Source organism: Anguilla anguilla, chromosome 8 (assembly GCF_013347855.1).
Source record: "Anguilla anguilla isolate fAngAng1 chromosome 8, fAngAng1.pri, whole genome shotgun sequence".
Classification (NCBI taxonomy): Eukaryota; Metazoa; Chordata; class Actinopteri; order Anguilliformes; family Anguillidae; genus Anguilla; species Anguilla anguilla.
Window position 1 is genome coordinate 48398315 of NC_049208.1, and position 23113 is coordinate 48421427.

The following is a 23113-nucleotide window of genomic DNA, read 5'->3' on the forward strand; positions in this document are numbered from 1 at the left end:
AACCACTTTCCAGTTAGCGTATGCGGTTTACATGGCCACGCCTATTGGTGTAGCAAAGAGTGTTTATACTGTGGAGAGCACCTGGACCTGATTGTCTTCTGCCATATTCCAGTGCATCTTGGGTGCACTTTTCTCCAAGCTATGGCGTCGGACAAGGACAGGCGCATGTTCAAGTGATATTTAGGTGGAAATAAAAACAAACACGTAGGGGACGAAGAAGGTCTATGTTTGACTATTAATTTCTTTACAAAACATATGCGCACAGCTGTTCACAGTACCTGCATAAGAATGAGGAAAAGGAAACTCTTGAGGTGACTTATCTAGTTTGGAGGAAGAAATTATCCACACAACAGGTCAGAAGTATGTATTAGAGGCAGGTACCATGTGGATACTGAGCTTGCACATCATTGCAGCACAGTCGAAGTGTTGTGGACCAATCAGTTATACTAATTTATCTCATAATTCCGACGCCATTTGAATGCACATTTCATCTGATTGATTAAGAGTGTTTAAAACATTGCTTTTTGCCAGTAAAGAAATGACGACATTTAAGAGCAAGTCAAGTATGCAAGTGTTAATCCTCAAGCTGCTTTTTGTATGACACTATAGTTTTGATTCCATGGCTTTGATTCCAAGGGACCCTTGAGTGCATGAACTATCTGTCAGAATGACACAATTGCTTTCACAATTTGAACTATTATTTGCAGCCTATTTTGCTTCCTTTTGATTCAGTTGATGTCATTCACTGAAATAATACCTAAACAATTTCTTAAACCTTTCTTAGGAGCTCAACTGAAATCTACCTCTACCATGCTGATGAATGAATGATGAATAAATGAATATACGAATGAATGAATGAATGAATGACTACCCAGGAGGAATGATGACTTGTGCATCTGTAATTCTGTAAGGAGAATGTTGGCTAGCATGTTTCTGTCACTTTATCAATACCAAGATGAAAAAATGACTTAACTCTTCATATGGTCCAACATATCCAAGGTCGTGTTCTACAGCAATGTCATATTCTGATATTCCAGGAGAATACTCATGTGCTTTCATCTCAGAGATCATATTCTTATAGTCATCATCTTTGGCTGTTTTCTTTCTTTTCTGTCCTGCTCCTCCTATAACAGCATATTGTCCGGGAGTTTTCCGCCATTCCTCATAGCTCTTCTGGCATCTTACTAGCCCAGCATACCGTGGAAGGTTCTGGTTAAGCTGTTACATTAAAACAAGAAGTCGAAGAAACAAATGAGGGAAGATCCATAGATTTCATATCTTGGACAACATTTGAGTTTCGCATTGGGTCTCTTAATATGTGTAAATGGAAGATATTTTCATTTTTATCAAGGGTGTCACTGAAAAAGAGAGGTCTGATCTCAGTTGGCTTTCCCTGAATAAATAAAAATAGTCCTCATGAAAAAGAGTATCACTCGGTTTATCCCAATGGTATCACAAAGCTCCACTAGTCACAATGGGCCATATTTTCATTCAAAAAAGTGAATTAACACAAAATTATTAACACTTGACGAAACATGATGGCATGTGATAGGAAGATCAGGATGTGATTTAGAAAGATCTCCACATATAAGGGGACTGCTTGGTACTTGCATGTGTACATGTTTTGCCATTTTACAGAAACAGTTGTCTGTGTGTTAATTCCCCCCATTTTCAGCTGTGCAAAATTAACAAGCTGTGAGGGTCCCCAGGAAGGGACAAGACCATTTGTCTCCGGCCCGCCACTTAACTCAATCTTTTGATGTGTATGACCGCGGACTGCATATCAAGACACCACACAGCGTGATCGGCAGAGACTTGCTTGGCGCACTGCCCGAATGTTCTGAGTTTGTCTCTCCCTTGCGCATTGTAATAAACATCAAATTCTCTGAGGAGACGTCGTCAGTGTGTTCATCATCCTGCATTTGACTCCACAACAATAACAATAGTAAATCAAAGCAATAAAGTCTAATATTTGGTTGCAGTAACTGCACCAATTCCACACCCAACAGTCATCACCAAACGTATGGTATCATTTTTGAAAATGCTTTTCCAGGCCTTCACTGCAGTTGATCTTTGTTTTGGGGTTATCCGTCTTTAGTCTCCTCTTCAGCAAGTGAAATGCATGCTTGATTAGATCTAACACTTTCCACTGTTTCCGACTGATAAATTCTTTGGTAGTATAGCCAGTGTGTTTGGGGTCATTTTCTTGTGGCAGGATGAAGTGTTGGCCAATGAGGTAGGAGGAATTTATTTATGTATATATATATATATATATATATATATATATATATATATATATATATATAATTTATATAGCCAGAAAAAAATCTGTCTGCACGTTCTGAATGCATCCTACTGCTTCTAACCTCTGATACATGATCAATAAAGATGAGTGAACCTGTTCTAGAAGCAGTCATACAGCCATGACACCACCTCCATCTCTCACAGATGAGGTGGTATGCTTTGGATCATGGGCTGTTCCTTACTTCATACTTCTGGCTTTCCACCACTTCATTAAAAGGCTGATTTTTGTCACATCTGTCCATAAAACCCATCTCTATAGTTTTTGGTGAACTCTGATCAGGCTTTTTGATTCTTGCTGCTGATGAGAGGTGTGCATCTTGCAGTATAGTCTCTAGTGGGTTCTTATATAGTCATTTTTTCAAGACTTACCAAACTTCTGTACTTAATATACCCAGGTTCTCTGCTATCCTGCTTAATTTCTCATGTTCTCTCAGCTTACAAATGAATTGTTTTTCACCCATAGTCAATTCTTTGGTCTTCATGATTGTATATGCCTCTGACTCCAAATGCAATCTCCACTGATGACAACAAAGGCTAAAACCAAGACTAGATACTCACTGCTCTTTTATGTGAGCAATCCATACAACAGGAAACACCTAAGCAACAATTAACACCTGTCAGTCTTCCGTTAACTTAACTTTGCACAGTGCAAAATAGGGGGATTCAACATAAAAACAGCCATTTCTGTAAAATGGTAAAAACATATATGCATGTAAATACCAGGAAATAAAAGCTGACCGTCTGTACTTCTGTCTCATATTCATCTTTTAATCTGAAATCCAAATGTTTTACGTCCTGTATATGTAGAAAAAATAACACATTTCACTCAACCATTACCATACTTTTGGAAGGCACAGTGTTTAATTTTTTTTTACAATGCTTGTATTATGACAGGCAAGGAAAACAATGGCTTACCTCGCTTTGTACATCATTGCGCAGAAGAGCTGCTCTTTGCTGGATGTCTTGTTCTTGACCTGTAGTTGTTGCCTGGCTTACAGCATGAAACAGGCAGTCCTGACCATTTGATATGACAGGACTCTCAGAGCCATCTGGGTGGATGATGCTGTAATGGCCTTCATGGGGATGTTGCACTCCTTGGACTCTGTCTTTCGTTCTTCTGAAAAAGCCCCTCTCACTGAAAGAGCAAATGAAAAATATAATACATTAATTCCAGGTACCTTTGAACACTTGATAGAGCTATTATTATTAACAGTTCACTATTTCATTGAGAATGGCTAAGGGTAATAAAAGGTAAACATGTAAATTAGAACCTCTAAATTACATACCTTTCAGAATTCTCTGGCATTCTGGACAGTTTGAGAGTGATGAATCCTGCTGAATGGTCATTGCCAGGGTAGGTATTCTCATAGATTGGTTGCCCATCTTTGTTGAACGTTATGACCTTAATACCTTTGCCCTGAAGGAGGTCACTTTTTGTGAGGACATAGAGGTCTAGTTCAGAAGCTGGATGGTCAGTGCTGGAACTGTTACTTATATAATCCTGAAGATCTTGTGTTTCGGCTTCAGACAAATTCTCTGTCGCAATCTTTCCAGCGGATTTCATATTATATCTCTGTTGCTGCTCCTGGAAAAAATCCTGGGTTTTGTATCTGCCAAGTATATTGCTTGAGGCATTCCCAATAGCCTCTGCTGCCTCACTAATGTTCTTCCGGACAATCTGTTTCATAAATGTTCTTGTATGTGTAGCACAAGCCTCACTGAATGCCTGATACATGGTGTCTGAGATTAATTCCAAAAGCTCACCCTTCAAGCGTTTCACATCAGAGAGATCATGTCTATCATCATGCTCATAGCTCTTAACCAGCTGCTCATTCAATTGCTGTATCAACTTGGGGACAATCTTTTCATTAACTACTGTTCTTGTTGGGACAGATTCCAGCATTTGTATTAACACTGTGCTGCATTTTGCTATCACAAGTCCTGCATTGATGGCTGCTTGGTATTTGCCGGGTACTCTTGCTTTGTCCAAGAGTTCTGTAGCTTTTCCACTCACCTCGGAAAGCCTGTCAATAACCTCGTGTACAGTGGTGCAGTCTGTCATGAGACTGGGAATAACACCTTCTGCCATTAATTTAACCATTTTTTTCATTTCCCTCTCACAATGTTTGTCAATCTTGAAGTCCATATGTTGTCTCATCGGAGCAGATTTTGGAACATAAAGGCATATAAAGTGTGTAAGAGTGTGATTCAAATCACCATTTCTTTTTACTTCATCTTTGAAGGGTTTCCTAAAATGTGAATCCACAATGTTCTTCAGAGCAGCAGTAAGTCCTGCATCAACTGCGTAGTGCAATGTGTATATTGTTGCCTGCTTAACAATTTCCTGCCCAGCAAATTTGCAAGCATGTTTCAAAGTCTGTTTCACCACGACATCTGTACCCACCCTGGATACGCTTCTAGACACTGAAGAGACTGCTGACATGGCAGCACCTTTTATCGACAGCAATGTGGCTTTCCCTGATTTGATGACACCTTGAGCAACAGAGGACAGGGTCTTTGTTCCATTTAGTAAGCCTTTTGTGGTCCTGTATACAGATTTGACAGCGCTCTTGATTGTTCCAAATCCAGCAGTTAGCAATGATATTCCGATGCTGATGCTTTTTGAAATGGCCCAGGACGCCCAACTGAAAACACCAGTTTTCATACCCACAACCCCACTGATCATGTCAGAGACACCCTCGGAGATGAGACCAAGACCAAACTGAGAGGCTGAGCCAAAGGATGCTGCACAAACAAGAACACCAGCTAGAACCTGGGCTGCGCCAAGCAGAAAACAAATCAAAGCATCAACATTAAATCTTGGTTTTTGTTTTATCTCAAACACAATTCCAAGGCCATACTCATACATGGCCATGAGCTCATTTGTGGTGACAAAGTCCTTCTCATCTGAAAGTGAATAAACTGAGGTTTCTTCAGTGATGGCATCAGCATTACTCCTCTCAACTTCTTTAAGTTTCTCCAGAGCATTGTCTATGTATTCTCTCCAAGTTTTGAAAATATCCATCCGAGCTTGCATCTGGCTTTGAAAATTGCAAGCACCATCATGATGTGGCTCAAAGTTTCCTCTCATTGCCATCTGACCAGCAACTGCAGTATTTGATGTCTCTGAAATGTAGACATCCACAGTCTCCTTTGACTCCTCAAGTAATTTAATAGCCTCTGCTTTGTAGTCTTTCTTCGCAAGGTTTATTGTGATATAGGCTTGGTTGTAGAGTGCCACCGCTCTGTAGAATGGATCACATTTTTCAACTTTCTGCCAGCAGTCTTTTGCTCCATAGTCACACTTTGTTTTTCTACGACAATGCAGATCAGTTCTGATAACAGCTTGTTTGAGATAGTCATAGAATTTGTGGCTTTGACCCTGTAAAAGCATGCTGGATGTACTGGTCAACTTTCCAAACAAGTCAGCTTCCAAGTCAGAGAAATTCTTCTGCTGTTCTATATTATTCTCATTAAGTGTCAGCCACAAGGCCCAGGATTCTTTGAGAGCATTGAGTGCAGGCTTGTAATCAAGTTTATTACCTTGATGTTTGATAGTATCTACCACATTATTTGTCTTCATACTTAACAGGCTATCTCTCTCTTGCTCTGTATAGTTTGCATCAAATTCTTTAAGACATTTACAAAAAGTGGTGAACAGTTCTTCCTTCATTTCATTTTCCAGCAGCTCATTTGATTCCATATCAGAGATGCGCTGAACTTCGTAGACTTCTCTTAGCTGCCTCATGACCTCCACCGGTTGGCCTTGGTACGCCGGTGCCAGATGGTCATGGTGGAGTATCATCTGGACCATACCAGGGTTTCCTTTCCTAGCTGTACGTCCAAACACTTGTTTCTCCACTCTACGGTTGCTGGGAAAATGTGTGAGGAGGACAAAGAGTCCACCACACTGATTCACCTCATTATCTACCTTAATGTCTGTGCCTCGTCCTCCCAAGTTAGTGGCAATAATGATGCTTCCCTTCTTAAATGTAGTTTCTTCAATGTAATCCCTTTCACTGATTGTGTACATGGTGATTGATCGACATTCAGATTCCACTTCCTTCTGAAGCTCAACTGCTGTCTTCACATCTTCACACACCACCAAGACAACTTGCCCCCTGTCAGCAGCTGCCCATGTAGTTTCACGGACTGCCTTTACCCAATCAGAGTAGTCACCACTAATCTGCTGGGTAGGGAGTTCAACCACCTTGTTATAGCGATGAGCTGGTATCACATAACTGTCTGTTTTGTAATGCCTTTTCAAGAAATCTTTGTCTGGATCCCCACCCAATGTTCCAGACACACCAAAAATTCCACTTCCATTGAGGTATCTTTTGAAGAACTGCATATTTGACATATAATTTGTAACAATGGACAGAGATGACATTGCCAACTGGTGCTTCATCTCCAGAAACTGCTGCAAGCCATCACCCCAGCGTTTGTTCTTCTCCAGCACTCCACTGGCTTGGTAGTCCACTGGGATAATGGAATGGTAGAGATGTCTGTCAGACTCACTGACATTGCTTGGCATTGAAGCAGATGATGACACATCAATCATATACTCTCTGCCCTGTGTCATTACAATGGCCTTCAAGGCATTACCCACAAACACTGGCAATCGATTCTCCAAGTACTGCTTAAGGAATGAGGGGATAACAATAAAACTTTCGGTGTCTTCTGGCGTGCAAGCATCAGAATATTTGATTTTAGACTTTAACTGTTGCACTGATGCCTCGATGAGTGATTTTTCAGACATTATTTCACTTGCCTGACCATTCTCCAAAAGGAGCATTTTGATGTTCATATCTCTGTCCATTTTCTTGTTATGCAGTAGTGCTGCTTTATTGTTTGTGGCTCTATAGCAATTGATAGAAACAGTTTGTTCCAAAGCAGTCTCAAAAATGCACAGCAGATCATGTTGTTCCTCCACTCCAATGTTTGTCATGAATTTTTCAATGGCTTTCCAATTATCATCTTGAAAATCATTAGCTTTACCTTCCTTTTGTACCTCTGTCTCAATCTGCATCAACTGATTGATGTCCTCCTGCGTGTAAAATCCTAACTGTATCCCTGGGAGCAAAATGTCAAAATCTGAAAAGTGTTCCGATGCTTCTGAACCCATCACAGCCATTTTTGCAGCCTTGTGGAAAAGCTGTATTCCAGTTATCCATTCCGTCTCCCCAGTTTCCTCCATTTCAATGGGTCGACAGGGGCACAGCATGGACCAAATGCTGGCAAGGACTTGCTCAACATGCCTCATGCCACTGGCCTCATGAGAAAGAAAGGTCACCTGAACGCCACTGTCCAAGGTCATATAATCTACCTCATCTACTATCACCAAGTCAAATTCCCTCTCCCCACGAGTGATCTGTCTTTCAAATTCCTGTCTCAGCGTATCTGCAGCAAAGTCACTAACAGTTCCATACACAATTTGATTAAGGTAAGCATCCTGTAGTCTTTTTTCGTGACTTTCAGAAGCACTCGGTGGTGGTGGCACAACAGAGGATGAGACACCAAACATGTCATAGAGTTTTCTCCATTCCTCTTGGTCACGTCTTGCAAGCACTGGAGAACTGGTCACAATATCAACTTTGGCTCCTCTGATGGCCTGGATTACTGCAAACATAGCCAGGATGCATGATTTCCCTTCCCCAGTACCAATTTCAAGGAGGCATCCTTTATCTTCAGTTGACTGTAATAGAAGCATTAGTAAAGAAGCCAGCTGGGTGATTCTGGGTAAATATCCCTCGATTTTCTCTCCTCCCCGAGTTTCAGCAGTTGAACATTCATTAACAGCCATGGAAATGCCAATAAGGACATCTTTGAGGGTACTGATGTCAATCCTGGTGAAACTCAACAACATGATATTATGTTTCATGTCTCCAATCTTTTTGTTGGCAATACTGTCATTCTTCTGCAAGTGTGCTTCTCTGTATTCAGTAAGCTCCTCTTCTACTTGTCTTAAGACTTGCTCAATCACTGAGACAAACTTGTCTGGGTAATTTGCATCTTGTATTTCACTCAAAATTGAATCTATGTCTTTGTCAGTCTCTCCCTCTACAATCCCTTGCAGGGTTTCACATGGATTTTTATCTCTTAGGGCAGAGAGAGTGTGGAGGAGGCCAAGTCTATAGGTCTGCACTTTATGAAGGACTGACTCTGTGGTGTTCTGGTTCATTCTACTAACCCCTCTGAGAAAGAACATGATCTCCACAGTTGCCCAGATGCCACTGAACAGGATTTGACTCAGGTGATTTTTGCTGATCTGAGAAAGATCTGGGAAAAGGTCAAGAAATGCCAACATAAGTTTACTGGCCAAAGTGTTATTTACATCACTGAGCTTCTCCATTAAAAACAGAAATAAACTGTAGTTTTTATCCCAGCTCAGGTAGTCCATATTCTCGCTCTCAGTTTCTTGGTTGTCTTCCAGTTGTACTTGAGTCATTGCCTTGAGTAAGCTAAACCTCTCAGTTAGTGACAGTTTTGTGCACTGAAGGGCAGCCTCCAGGTTCAACACAGGCCAACTGGAAAGGCCTTGTTCTTGACAGAACTGAACAGTCAGTTCAGTCTGAAGGTTTCTCATTCTGTCTTCTAATGGTGCATTTGTCAATCTTTCATTCTCAATGATCTGATTTTCCAACAGCAGGTCATTGAACCTCTTCTCGATTTCATTTGACTAGAATCAGAGAAATTAAATATCGCAAATTAGTAAAATGTCAACCCTATCTGTAAAAAGCAGTGCTAGAAATGAATCTGGGGGGAGGGTTTTATAAAGGACCTTAGCTGCACCACACCAGTCTGTATTCAGGCCGAAGTGGTTTATTTGCATTCATTCATTTTAAGATGACATTTTCTATCAATCTGGTCATACTGTTTGAAAGTGTTAAAACTCAAGGTTATATCTCTATAAACTATGTTATGATGCAATGGTAAGTTATAATAGTGATAACTGAAAAGCATTTTAGACCATGAAATTACATTTCTACCGATGTATAGGCTGTTTCAGCTGGCATAAAAGGACACACATTGTTTCTCCTGCGTAAACAAACCATAACTTTTTTAGTAAGCATGCTGAAAATGTCACGCACCAGCAAAAAAGTTCCAAAAATGATTGTTGTTTTGCAACAAAAATTTGTTCTCCAATGCATAAGTCTAAACAGAAGACTCAGCATTATGAGGTCTTGAAAGAAATGAATGAAGTGAATATTTCTCAGGAAGACACTGAAAACAGATTTGACTCCACAGCAGAGAGCATGTTCAATGGAAAAGAAATATCAACAATATGCCTATAACAGCGGGATATAAGGGATCAAATGACCACTGAAGTGAGCACTCCACCCCCTACCCCTCTCCTTTTCACCCCGTGGCACACAAGTGAGGGCCATTCACGCCTGAAGAGCACCAGAAAATTTTAGGTATTAACTGCTTAGTCCCATTAAGAGGACATTTATCACATTTACAAGTCATTAGTAGAACAGGAAATGGCATAATATAACACTCTTTGGATCTTGATTTATTTGGTGACGGACTGACGGGCTGACCTAGAGATATGAGCACCAGCGTCATAAAAACGCAAGCTCAGTTCTAAATTATTGATATAATAAACACAGCATTGTTGCACACGGCCTGTGAGAGACAGAGACAGAGACAGAGACAGAGACATTGTGCAAGTGATAACGCTAGGCTTCTTTGCGCTATATAAAAAATGTTTGATACCTATGCAATTCAACAAACTGTGTAGGCTAAGAGGATTATTTTTTTAATTCATAGAGTGAAATAAGTTGAAAATGAGTGCTTATGTACAGTATCTACATGGGTCTATTAAAAAAAGACATGGATTCAGTTTCATTTTGGACTTTTGACTGACTGTACAAGTGTTATTGTCTATATTCGTGTTATTTTACTCTATTGGACTTAATTACAGTGAACAAACTTTGATTTTCATTTAACTGATTCTCATTTGTTGATGGCCATTTGTGTTTTCTAATGAGGATGTTTATTTGTAGTTCTATTTATTGTTTATTTATTGCTAACCAAAACTTTTTGGTTGTTCGGTTAGTTTTCATTTGTTTTTATCGGGAAAACTCTATTCTAAAATTGCTCATTTTGGGGAAAAAAACAGGCTGTGTGTGCCCAGATATGCTGGCAGGTTACAGGGGTCCAAGAATTAGGCTAGTCTTTTATCAGAAGCCAAGCTACTGTCCTATTTATACTTCTAACTGCTCATTTGCAAAACAAAAGGAACCTCTATGGTGCAGGTTAGATGGATATTTACAAATGCACTTCTAGATAATTTCACTCGCTTTCATGCAAACTTTGAAAGCAAAATTATAATTGCATTTTGCTCCCATGGGTTTTAACATGAATGTTTAAAGTATTTATCTATCCAATTGTCTTCAATAAACGAGGAACTAGGCACCAATGGCAGTCGCAACAATTGATCTTAAATCAAATCAAAATTAACCACTATTTTATTGAATGCTTACTGCAGGCATATATACCTCATGTGAATTTAACATGAATTACATTACAGACTGCGCTCAAAATTTGTCTGACAATAGTGCAGTATTTTTTCCGCTTTGAAGTTAAGTTTTGTAGTTAAGAAAAATATAAACTAAAATTTTGCATGTCACAGTATTCGTTGAAGCACTTGGGTGCGCAAGACAAATATATCTGTGGTGTGCGCTGGGTCTTCTGCTGGAGCAAATTAAAATGGGCTATCAACAGTTAAACTAATTAATATGAAAAATACAAATAAATTCGTTGCCTTTCATTTTTCGATTAGTTATTTCATTTTAAATGTCTAACGTTAGAAAGAAAGACCTATTATTTTTTTAGCGCAAGTCCACATAGTAGTGCGGTATACGTTATATTCTTCTTCGATTTCGTTTCATGGCAAAATCGAGAAGAAGCGAAGCAAAACATTCCGTTAACTTAGCGTTGAAATCGGACAAACTAACGTCTGTTAGCTTTTGTTTGATGCAATATCTGTGTAATAATGAGGTGCATTGTACCTGGCTGTTATAATGCCCCCGTTAAACTTGCCTAGAAAGCACACTTTCATAGTTTTCCATGCTATGCAACAGACATGGCTGGATGTAATCAGACACCCCAACATAACAGCCAAAGAAGTTTGCAAACGAGGACTAAGAGTATGCAGCGACCACTTTGAAGCCACCAACTATCAAGGTGACCGTCTGAAGCCTGGAGCTGTACCCACCGTTTTCCCATCGTTGGTCGAACCGCTCGTGGTAGGTACTATGCGGGCTGGCTAACGCTATCGAGTCTGTCTGTGATACATAGGATGTCTACCACAAGTTGCCGTTTGTCCTGGGAATAGCCTGTGGTTCCTTGATCTCAGCCCGCTCCTGACTCGCTCTCGCACTATCAGCCTGCAAATTAGCCAGCTCTTCTTCTGTGTATTCTGGCTCAAATCAATAGGGCACAACAATCTCATGATCAAAAACAAAATCTCCTTTGTTCTCAGACATTTTCGGTTTCGCTAGCTAGTAGTCATACAACACTATTTCTACAACCAACCTAATGTTATTGTCTGCAGGTACGCCCACATCTGAAGTCACGCAATGATATTCATTCTGGAGTTTGACACTAAACTGCCAGGGTCTACTTCCTGCATTTGTAAAGGAAAACATCAAAACAGTGGAAAATATTAACATAATGAAATAACTAATCAAAAAATGAAGGGTAATGTATTCATTAGAAGGACAATATCAGTCATGAGAAGAAGTGTTATAAAGAGAAATTCCCCTTTAAGTATAAATTAACACAATCCGCTCAAGATTGCAAAAGATTATTCCATGACCTTGAAAGTATATTTAGGCCTATCATATTTCAGATATGCATTAAAATAATGAATTTATCTTAATTTGTTTTATCTGGGCTAGAAAACAGCATACTGTACCTCATCCCACTCTATAGCACCTGCATGGTCATCTACTGCTTGCTGTACCACGTGGGTGTGCTGATGATGTCTCTCTTGCCCCCCTTGACCTAGATTCAGATTTATCTTTGACCATGCTTCTGACAGCTTCCTTCTTGCGGTCTCGTTTTCTCTGTTGATTTGTTCCTCAATCCTCTTTTCCTGCTCCAGTCTTTCCAAACGCCGCAGTTCCTCTTGTCTGCGCAACTCTTCATTTCGTTTCTGTTCCTCTTGTTGCTGTTGGCGAATGCGGTCTTCCTCAATTTTTGCTTTTGGGAAAGGGAATAAGTAGTTTAAAAAGGAGCTCCATACAAAAATATGGATAATCTCCTACAATTGTCTCTTATGAATTATCTTTTTACTTTAACGTGAATGCAATACCTGATTTTGGAGCAGGTGGGTACAATATGTAACAGAATTGTAGAAGTCAATCAAAAAGCATTTGATTATCAAAACTGACAATTTCATTCAACTTCTGATTTTGGGGAGAGAGATTTGATTCAATTTTCCATTCTTTATCCTCCGCACTAAAAGCTATATCAAAGTAATACAATCAGGCTTTCACTCGGCTAGAGGTTTCTTCACTTTATTCTGAGAGGATTGACTGTTTATGTTAAGTTGTTGTCACTGGGAATAAGCTTCAAATAGCCCGATTAATAGGATTATTTGGCTGCATGTAAATGTAGCCAGCGTCTTCCACATAGGAGCCACCTCTCACACACACACACACACACACAAAATATATATATAGCTTTATATTATTTCACATGAGCCATAAATGTATTGTTTTATGATGTAAGTAAACATTTTCATGTCTTACAGGCATATTTGGCATGAGCACATACAGTTGAAGCCAAATGTTTACCTACGCCCAGGCTAAATGTAGGCTATTCACAGCTCTGCACATTTCATGTTACCATACATTTCTTTCGGCAAGTCAATTAGGGCATCTACTTTGTTCACATCAGAGGTAATTTTAAACCAATCAATTAGAGACAGATTTATTTCAGCTTTAATTCACTGTATCAGAATTACAGTGGGTCTCTTTAAACAGTTTGGAAGATTCCAGAAATTGATGTAATGACTTTTTAGAAGCTTCTGATTGGTCAATTGTCATAATTAAGAGTTCATTGGGAGTCCATTGGCACCTATGGCTGTATTAAAGGGCCTACCTTTAGAGCCACTGTCTTTTTGCCCTTGATACCATGAGAAAATCCAAGCAACTCAGCCAAGACCTCAGAAAACAAGACCAGGTTAAAACCTAGTATATGTCTGGACCTCACAGTGTTTCCTCTAGGATTTTTTGTTCAGCAGCGGGGGAAAAGGGTTTTGTTGTACCTGACACTTGACTGCAAAACAAACTTTAGAACATATTTATTGACATCTATTTATTCATACATAATGCCTCTTTGACCCACTACTTACAAAGGGCACTGTATATTAGCCTCAGTGGCAAAGTTAGCAGCCTGGCTCTTGTCTACCCATTTAGGGTCCCAGCCTGATAGCCTGTGCTTAGTCTTCGTTTTCTCTCCTCTCTCCTGTCCTCCTCCACTCTCCTCTCCACTCATCTCTTTCTGCCCTCTCTCCTGCTCCACTCTGCTCGTCTGCTCCACTCGCCTCCACTACTCCTGCCTGTCTAATAGGTTACATTTGAGAATGAGTAACATTAGATAATTCTCTCACATCAGAAATATTTGATCACGCAACCAGTAAGAACATTGAAATATTGTAGTAGCCACCACTAACGTTACATATTTTAGAAGGCATTTCTTTCCCTTCAGGGCATAGCTAAGAACCTTGAGCCCCTCCCTAGTGAAAGTAACGTTAGAGCGAGAGCACCTATTATCGACCACCTGAACCACTAGTGTATTTACTTCGTATTTATTAGAGAGAACTGGACATCGTTACCTATTAAAATGTAAGTCCTGTAAAAATACACATAATAAAATGTAAAGAAAACAAAAAAACAACTTAACTAAATGTATATGTATGATCTTAATACAGCCTTATTTACTATATCAAATTTAAGACAAGCCACACGCTCTCATCGCGACCCATTAAACCCAATGGCGCAGACGTTGCTTCATAATTTCAAACTGCTTTACTAACGGCTAACCACCCTTTCTCATATTAGCCTATATGGGGTGATCGATGTCCCCTTAGCAACCAAAAGCTAGCGATGGGACTTATTTGCCAGCACTGAAAAAAGTAGCTAAAGTACTGAAAAAAATAACCACTGGAGGATAACAAGGACATTTTTTCCTACATAACTAGGTACAGTTTGTTACCGATATTTCGCCTATTTCATAGTTGCAGATCTGTTTACGTTACCTAGCTAACGTTAGCTGGAACACTATTTCACGATATATTATTAATATTAATAATAATTAGTTGGCCATGAACATCAATAGAGAATACATTGCGAATGTTTATTTAAACTGTAAAATATATCTAACTTAAGGTTAGCTAGTTAAATCTACCTTTTTCCTTTTCTTCGATAGCATAATCCTATCCTCTGCCCTGTTTGTCACTCTTCCTGAGGAGAAAATGCTGTACTCACGCTGTTGTTTATTTGGTTGTCATGACACACGTGATCCGACCGACCAATGCTGTAACTTCCTCACTCACTCAGTCAGTCACAGACATTCGCGTTTATTGGGCTGGCCCCGCTGTTGCGGTCCAGCCAAAACTGTGGACCTTCACAAGTCAGGTTCCTCCTTTGAAACGATTTCCATACAACTGAAGGTACCACAAGCATCTGTACAAACAATTGTATGCAAATATAAAAATCTTGGTACCACACAGACACTGCATCGTTCAGGAAGGAGGCACAAATTAACTCCCAGGGCTGAACAAACTTTGATCCGAAAGGTTCAAATAAACCCCAAGACCACAACAAAGGAACTGGTGAAGGAGTTGGAGGTATCAGGTACCAAAGTATCTACATCCACCTTTAAGAGAATCCTACATCGTCATGGCCTGAAAGGCTGTCGTGCAAGTAAGAAGCCCCTACTCCAAGACCGGCATAAAAAAGCCAGAATGAACTTTGCAGGTGATCACTAGGACGAAGACCTTTTGGAGTGTTGTTCTCTGGTCAGATGAAACAAAAATTGAACTGTTTGGCCATAATGATCTGCGCTATGTATGAAGGAAAAAAGGTGAGGCTTTTAATCTGAAAGAACACCATCCCAACTGTGAAGCATGGGGGTGGCAGCATCATGTTGTGGGGGTGTTTTACTGGAAAAGGGACTGGTGCGCTTCAGAAAATAAGCTTCATGAGGTTTATCTAGAAATATTGAAGCAAAATCTCAAGACATCAGGTAGAAAGTTAAAACTTGGTCGCAACTGGGTCTTCCAGCAGGACAATGATCCTAAGCTTACCTCCTAAGTTGTAACAAAATGGCTTAAAGACAACAAAGTATTGGAATGGCCATCACAAAGCCCTGACCTGAATCCAGTAGAAAATTTGTGGACTGAACTGAAAACGCGTGACCGAGCAAGGAGGCCCACAAACATGACTGAGTTCTGTCAGGAGAAATGGGGAACAATTCTGGCAAAGTATTGTGAGAAGCTTGTGGAAGGCCACCCCAAGTATTTGATTCAAGTTAAGCAATTAATATGCAATGCCACCAAATACTAACAAAGTGTATGTAAACCTCTGGCCCACTGAAAATCTGATATAGTACATAAAAGCTGAAATACATCTGTCTCTTAGCTATTATTTTGAAATGACCTCTTATGGAAATAAAGTAGGTACCCTAATAGACTTAACACAGGAAATGTATGGTAACATGAAATTATGTGGAGTTGTGAAAAATTGAGCTTGAATGTCTTTAGCCTAGGTGTATGTAAACTTTTGGCCTCAACTGTACATGTAAACATATGTAAATGTTTGCTGAAAATACAAAGGCAGGCAGGCTCAGTAATGAATGGCTTTGGTTTGGTAAATTACACTCAATAGGAAATATATGAAAGTGGCCAGTTTTATAGTATTGACATATATTTTGCTGCCATATATTTCAACACATTACATATTTTTCAAAAGAATTTTATAAGCATGCTTTTATTTGCATATGGCACCGCCTCCCACTGTCTGGTCAATGCTCCCCAATATGCAACCAGCATTAATGGGCGATCAGATCAAAACATGTTTTGTCTTCTTGGAAACTTGAGGCCTGTTGCTCTGTCTTGATTTTGTGAAGACTACTGACATGTGCTAGAGGGCTTTGTTTATAACATCCCTAGGCAACCCATCACTGTACTTGGCACAACAAGCTAGAGGCTCCTAATATCACTGCTTTCCCAGACAACTTCATCATTAACACTAGAATGGCCAGAGAGGGTCATCTGACCATTATTGGATGAGTCCAATGGTCAAATAAATATGCACTCAAAAAAGTTACAACCACCCTTCATTACTTTTCCTAAATAAGTGTCCTTTAGATTCCTATGTTGTTGAAGTATTAAAAAAAACATTTAGAAAAAAGTTAGAATGGAAGTTAACATTTTCACACATGTACTCCTCATCCCCCTCCCTCTCCCCCCGCAAGCTTGTGTACCCCATACCCTACAGTGAGCTCCATGTTTGGGACAAAAACATTTTTTTTCTGTGTATAAAAAAGTGCTGTAATTTCAACAGGGTAGAATAAAAATACACTTTAAATATCCAGTGACCCCTATTGTACTGTATATTCAGTGACCCCAATTCTACTGTATACCCAGTTCCTGTATTCTACTGTATATTCAGTTCCCGTATTCTACTGTATATCCAGACCTCCCTACTTCCCTCTGCACTGCCTTGTCTACAGCTGATGCTCCTTATATGCAGGGTGTCCTTTCTCTTGGACACTTAATGGAATTAAAATAGCAGCTGTCTGTTCAGGTGGCCTCTGTAACTAATAATCCAGCCAACCGCCCATTTAAAAGTACAGCACTGCAGATAAATGCGCTTAGTTTATTCACCTTATTTTGGAACTGATTACATCTCATTGACAGTATCTTGGAAAAAAAACTGACCGTAGTTGGGGCAAGTCTTTACTTCACTGCTTCCGTCACAATGCAGCTCAATTAGAGATCGGTCCCAGCTTTCTTTTATGGTGAATTTGGTGTTTTGGATGACACGTGAAGAGAAAGACACTTCTCTCTGAACTCCATATCTCAGATTTAACAATGCTGGAAAGCGTCTGCCCGTCCTATCGTCCCAATACTGTTCAGATTCCCCGCCTCTCAAAGTGCCGCTTGCCTGAAGGAAAGAAAAAGTAATATAAATTTTTAATATATATTTATTTATTTTTCATTTTTAAGGTTTTAGACAGATTCATTCAAGTGAGTAAGTAATCACCTTGGCAATTCCCGAGGGGGGATAGAAAAGACCATGCCACCTTATCAAATCACGGGGGACTTCATTTGAGTAGTGCCAAGTGTACGGGGTCTCGTTCTTCACGGTGACTGAGTACCAAAGCCCCATGGTTCAAGATCTGGAACACAGAAAGGAAGCTTTACTTCATCAAGCCTTCACCGACAGAACTAAAAGGGCAAACACACACAGTCAGAGCACAAACATAACAAGAAATACTCTGTTCAGGAATAAACATAAAGCATTACAAGAGATTGCAGAACTTCAGAGGAGGAAAGAAAATCATTGTTTTACATTATTATTTAGTAATTTATTTAGTTCAAGGGGGAAACAGACTTAGAACAACCTCTCATTTACAAATGTGATTTGCACATGATGGAACCAAGCTAAAACATTGTGCAAATCGGTAACACTTTATTTGACACCTCGCTTATAATGTCTTCATGATAATGTCATAAGTGCTTCATAATGCTTCATGTCATGTGCCATTATGTGTGTCAAACTGTCATAAGAATGTTCGACTTTGTCAAGACAGTGGTATGTCATATATATTTTTCAGCGTCATCACGATATACACTACATGGCCGAAAGTATGTGGACACCTGACATCCAACATCTCATCCAAAATTATGGGCATTGACATGGAGATTGTTCACCTTTTGCTGCTATAACAACCTCAATTCTTCTTCGAAGGCTTTATACTAAATGTTGGAGCATTGCAGGGATTTGCTTCCATTCAGCCAGAAGAGCAATAGTAAGGTTGTGGACTGGTGGGGCGATTAGGCCTGGCTTGCAGTTGGCTTTTGAATTGATCCCAAAGGTGTTGGATGGGGTTGAGGTCAGGGCTCTGTGCAGGCTAGTCATGTTCTTCCACACTGTTCTCAACAAAACCATTTCTATATGGACCTCACTCTTTGCCCAGGGGCATTGTCATTCTGAAACAGGAAAGGGCCTTTCCCAAACACCGAATTGTCTAGAATGTGACTGTATGCTGTAGCATTACGATTTGCCTTCATTGGAACTAAGGGGCCGAGCCCAAACCATGAAAAACAGCCCCAAGACCAAGGAGTGTCCAGGTACTTTTGGTAACTTTGATAAGTTCCGTGTGAATGTCTACTGTGAAATTTATGCCATTGTCATAAATGTGTTATGACACATCAGTTTTTTATGTTACTTTATTTTAACTGGTCACTGTCACGGTAGTGCGTTTTCATGTCAGTCATGTACACAGGAGCATTAATGTCTTTGTATTAGCATGTAATAAAGGTGTAATAACAAATAATGTATGTTACTTTATTTGAACTAGCCAAGTTGGGTCATGATGCTGTCTTGATGCACAAATGTTGCTGTGGAAATGTGGAGTTCAATAAAACGATTGTTTTAAATGAATACCAGTATTGGATAGAGTTCATTTCAAAAGAGGAAATGTGGTTATCTTATTTTGAATTTGAAGGCACTGGAAGCCACTTGGGTAAGCTAATAATAATATGAACAATAACAATAACTATATATATATATATATATATATATATATATATATAGTTTTATTTTTGAAAAAGTAAACTCAAATGTAATTTAAAATCAATGAAAAGGACTGTCAAACATGTACATTACAACAAAAGGTGTTAGGAAATTTACCATTTATTTATTTATTTTCTATACTTTTAAAAGACCTTTCAAAACAAAATAATATCTAGTTGCCTGGGATAATATCAAACATTAGGTTCTGGTAGCTTTATTTACACATTCGTACATACAGTCCCTTTTCTACACGAAATAATTTGATTGGTAAATGTCATGATGAATGCCGTGAAGTGTTCCCTGGAAGAATAGGTATAATCTACTGTACATGCCTTATATTTTGTGTGCTTCTAAATTATTCTAAACTACTACGCTAATGAACCACTCTACGCAAATAAAGTGCAATGGAAATTAAATAACAGAATGAGAGAGAGGTGCAATGAAAGTATAAAAACTGAAGTAATAAAATTCAAATGATAAATAATTATGGAGTAAAAAATTATTTACTCCCCTTGCCTTGGGGATTAATAATTTAATAATTGATTTATTTCATGATTAATAATTTCTCAGCAGGATTTTATTTTTTCACCTGGGATTTTTGTGACCTTCTCCTACACCAGCAATGCCCTGTCAGCAGCCTTTGTATTTGTATAAACTCAAGTTTCAGTTTAACAAAAGCACTGAGGACAAATACTTTTTTTCCCCTTATTTCCTAAAAAGCGATGGGGACATTTTGCCAGCATAAATTAAGCTTATGCTCGGATGTAGATTTTGACAAAAAGACAAAGTTTGCACACTCAATAACAATATTATTTGCACTTTAAGTGACATTTTGAGCTGTGTAGCTCGACTTCAGACACTGAAAAATGTATAGATTTTACAATTCATTTTATTTCCCCGGTGCTTTTTTGGATTTATAGAAAAAAAAATCTGGAAGGCATAAGCTATGCCAAAATGAGACACAGACAGACAGCTTAGTTCCGCTTAATTCTGATTATTAGTTGTGTCAACCCAACTGTTAGGATACTGCTCAGCTGTACCCCACATACCTCACGTCCTCCTGTGGTGTACAATCTGTTGCCTTATATCAGCAAAGGGGTTCTATGTTCCAGCACTGCACTCCAGTGGGCATTTGGCGCCCTCTTCTGGCTATGATGAGTGACCACACCCCTCTGCATTTAAAATACAAGGAGAGTCATTTTAAAGGCAAACGCTTTATAATAGTGCAGAGCAGAATTGTAGCTTACAGTGACTAAACATGCGTCCATAATAACATGTATCTGTAGAAGTATACTGTTTAAATAACAACACCAGTGTCATCAATCATGTTAAATAAAATTTGATTAAACGTCGAAGTCCATAACTCGAGTCAGTTGGTCAGTTTTCTTTAGACTTTTTAAAAAACCGTCCATGTAAAAGATGCAGTGAACTGCTTTTTTTTGTACCATTCTTGAAAGCGACAAACTAGAAGACATAGGACAGAGGACACCTTATTGGGAGTGACAGACCTTGTGTGGCTACATGCCACACACAAAAAAAGATCCATATTCGTTTTTAATTTGAATGCATTCAGGGGCATTTAATTGAAATCACTGATTGAAAATCTTAAGGTCTATAGATAAATGGTTTTTGAGGCCTGCTAACTGAAATGTACATTTTTCAGGGCGATTACAGTTTCAAGCGGAAACCAAGGCGGTGCTATTTGATTTTGTTGCATAAAAATACTTTGCCTGATGTCGATGAATGCAACTGGTGGGATTTAACAAAGGTTTGTCTACAGACATCACCTTGTTTTTTAAGAAGCAGAAATAAAGTTCCATGTTATTGTTTTAGCTGAGCTACATTACATTACCAATTAATGTTTGGTCTCATTATAAAGACCATAATTCCGTTAATCAGTTAATCATTAATCCAAGCTGACAGCTTCTACAGATGAAATCGAACTTGTTGCGACATTTTGTCGACCAGAAAAGTTGTGCTTTTAAAACGAAGGTACGGTGAAATTCCAAGAAAATAATTAAATACAAAATGTAACTATTGCCGTCAACGACGTATCTTTAATATTAAAGATGGTCATATATATATATATATATTTTTTTTATTTTTATTTTTTTTATTTTTTTTTATTTTTTTAATTTTTATTATTTGCCAGGGCCAATGCAGAAAACATTGTAACAGGTTACAATAACATGAAACAGATGTATTGCATATAGGATTTCTAGCCAAGGCTAATTTGCGACCCCTGTCCCTGGTTAGGCTTTTCTACAAGACTACACTATTCTTAGGTTGTGTTTCACAAAATATGTCTCGTTTCTTTCACTTTCATTTTTCAAATATTTCATTACATTACATTACATTACAAATATTTCCATTCATTTCTTAAAAACATTCCCTCAAAACTGTCCTTGGCTAAATAAAAAAAAGCTATATACAGTATATATATCTTTTTTTTCTTTTTAATGTAGCCTAAGTAGCCGACGTGTAAGTAATAAAATCAATCATGTCAATGTAACTCGAATGAATGAATAAATAAATACAAAAAACTGACCATTCTTTCGTTTAAAAAAACGGTTTAACCCCCGAAATAACCTTTTCATTTTTATTTATTTATTGCAGTGCATTTGACGCTGCTTGCCACATTTGTCCGATATTCTCTCGCACGTTATAGGCTGCGCTGACTGCATTTAGTCTCAGTAGTTAGCTGGGTTTTAAAACGATCCCGTTGGCGATGTAACTCACCCATTGCCTTGAAGTCTCAAGAAGCAGCAAAAATGCTTTCTCTTTGCTTCACAAAATGTCACGTTGACCGGACAGTGCCGTTTCCTTCCTGGGACCACTCCCCTCGCATTTTATGAGTCAAAGTACACAAAACCTGCATTTATCTTCCACTGCCATTTAAAGGAGTAAAAAGTAAAGAACTACCCCATAAATAGAAATTTTGTTTTTGCACTGTGAAAGTATACCTATAAGCACGTTTACAATGTACAAAATGCTTTACTGTACAGGGCTATTGTTTAATTAAACACCTGAAATAACCTTTTCATTTTTATTTATTTATTGCAGTGTACTTAACGCTGCTTGCCACATTTGTCCGATATTCTCTCGCACGTTATAGGCTGCGCTGACTGCATTTAGTCTCAGTAGTTAGCTGTGTTTTAAAACGATCCCGTTGGCGATGTAACTCACCCATTGCCTTGAAGTCTCAAGAAGCAGCAAAAATGCTTTCTCTTTGCTTCACAAAATGTCACGTTGACCGGAAAGTGCCGTTTCCTTCCTGGGACCACTCCCTCGCATTTTCTGAGTCGAAGTACACAAAACCTACCCCATAAATAGAAATGTTGTTTTTGCACTGTGAAAGTAGACCTATATAAGCACGTTTACAATGTACAGAATTGTTTTTTTCCACCACATATTTATATTAAGAGGATTATACAGTGCATTGCATTTAGCAGACACTCTTATCCTGAATGCCTTATTGAGGTTAAATTTTTATTTTCTGCATGCAACTCATTCATATATATGGGTAGCTGCAGAGTCTGCTGGCTTTTGGGGCTACTGACCGAGACCCAAGAAAACCAGGTGAGACTAGTTTACGGTATGGTTAATGGCTTAAACCGATCCATTAAGTGCAGCCTAACAGTCCTGAAGACCTTTTGATTCTCCAGGAACAGGGTCATAAAGCCCCTGCAGTGGACTAAAGAAATGTCAGCATAAACAATATCTTATATCGTGGGCACCCAATCAGACTCACTAAAATTATTCAAAAATTCAGGGTGCATTTCTCATTAAAACACACAATGTTCACTAAAGGCTGTTGGGTCTCAAGGTGAACCCATATTTTTCAAGCTGATAGGTGAGTTTTGATGAATTTTCATTCAAAGAACATACAGTACTTATATCAAAGCTGCTACACCACGTGGATTAGTTTTCCATGCTGATTATCAGCAAGTATATACAAGATAGATCAAATTAAACAATGCGCATAGCAT

The 23113-nt window shown here is 38.9% G+C and overlaps 1 protein-coding gene across 3 annotated transcripts in view; it reads right to left on the reverse strand.

Annotated features, from left to right (window-relative positions):
- The window catches only part of LOC118234145, a 28476-nt gene extending 6148 nt beyond the window's left edge, over window positions 1–22328 (reverse strand). The window contains exons 1-8 of one of the 3 annotated variants that reach the window (XM_035430521.1): window positions 22311–22328; window positions 20174–20296; window positions 17589–17724; window positions 17264–17489; window positions 12230–12516; window positions 3591–8983; window positions 3220–3439; window positions 974–1218 (exon numbers count right to left, since the gene is read on the reverse strand). In XM_035430521.1, the coding sequence (XP_035286412.1) occupies window positions 974–1218; window positions 3220–3439; window positions 3591–8983; window positions 12230–12516; window positions 17264–17489; window positions 17589–17714 (6497 nt within the window). In that variant the 5' untranslated portion in view covers window positions 17715–17724; window positions 20174–20296; window positions 22311–22328. The other 2 variants (XM_035430520.1, XM_035430523.1) reach the window with 2 other exon arrangements.
- Between the last annotated feature and the right edge of the window lie 785 nt (window positions 22329–23113).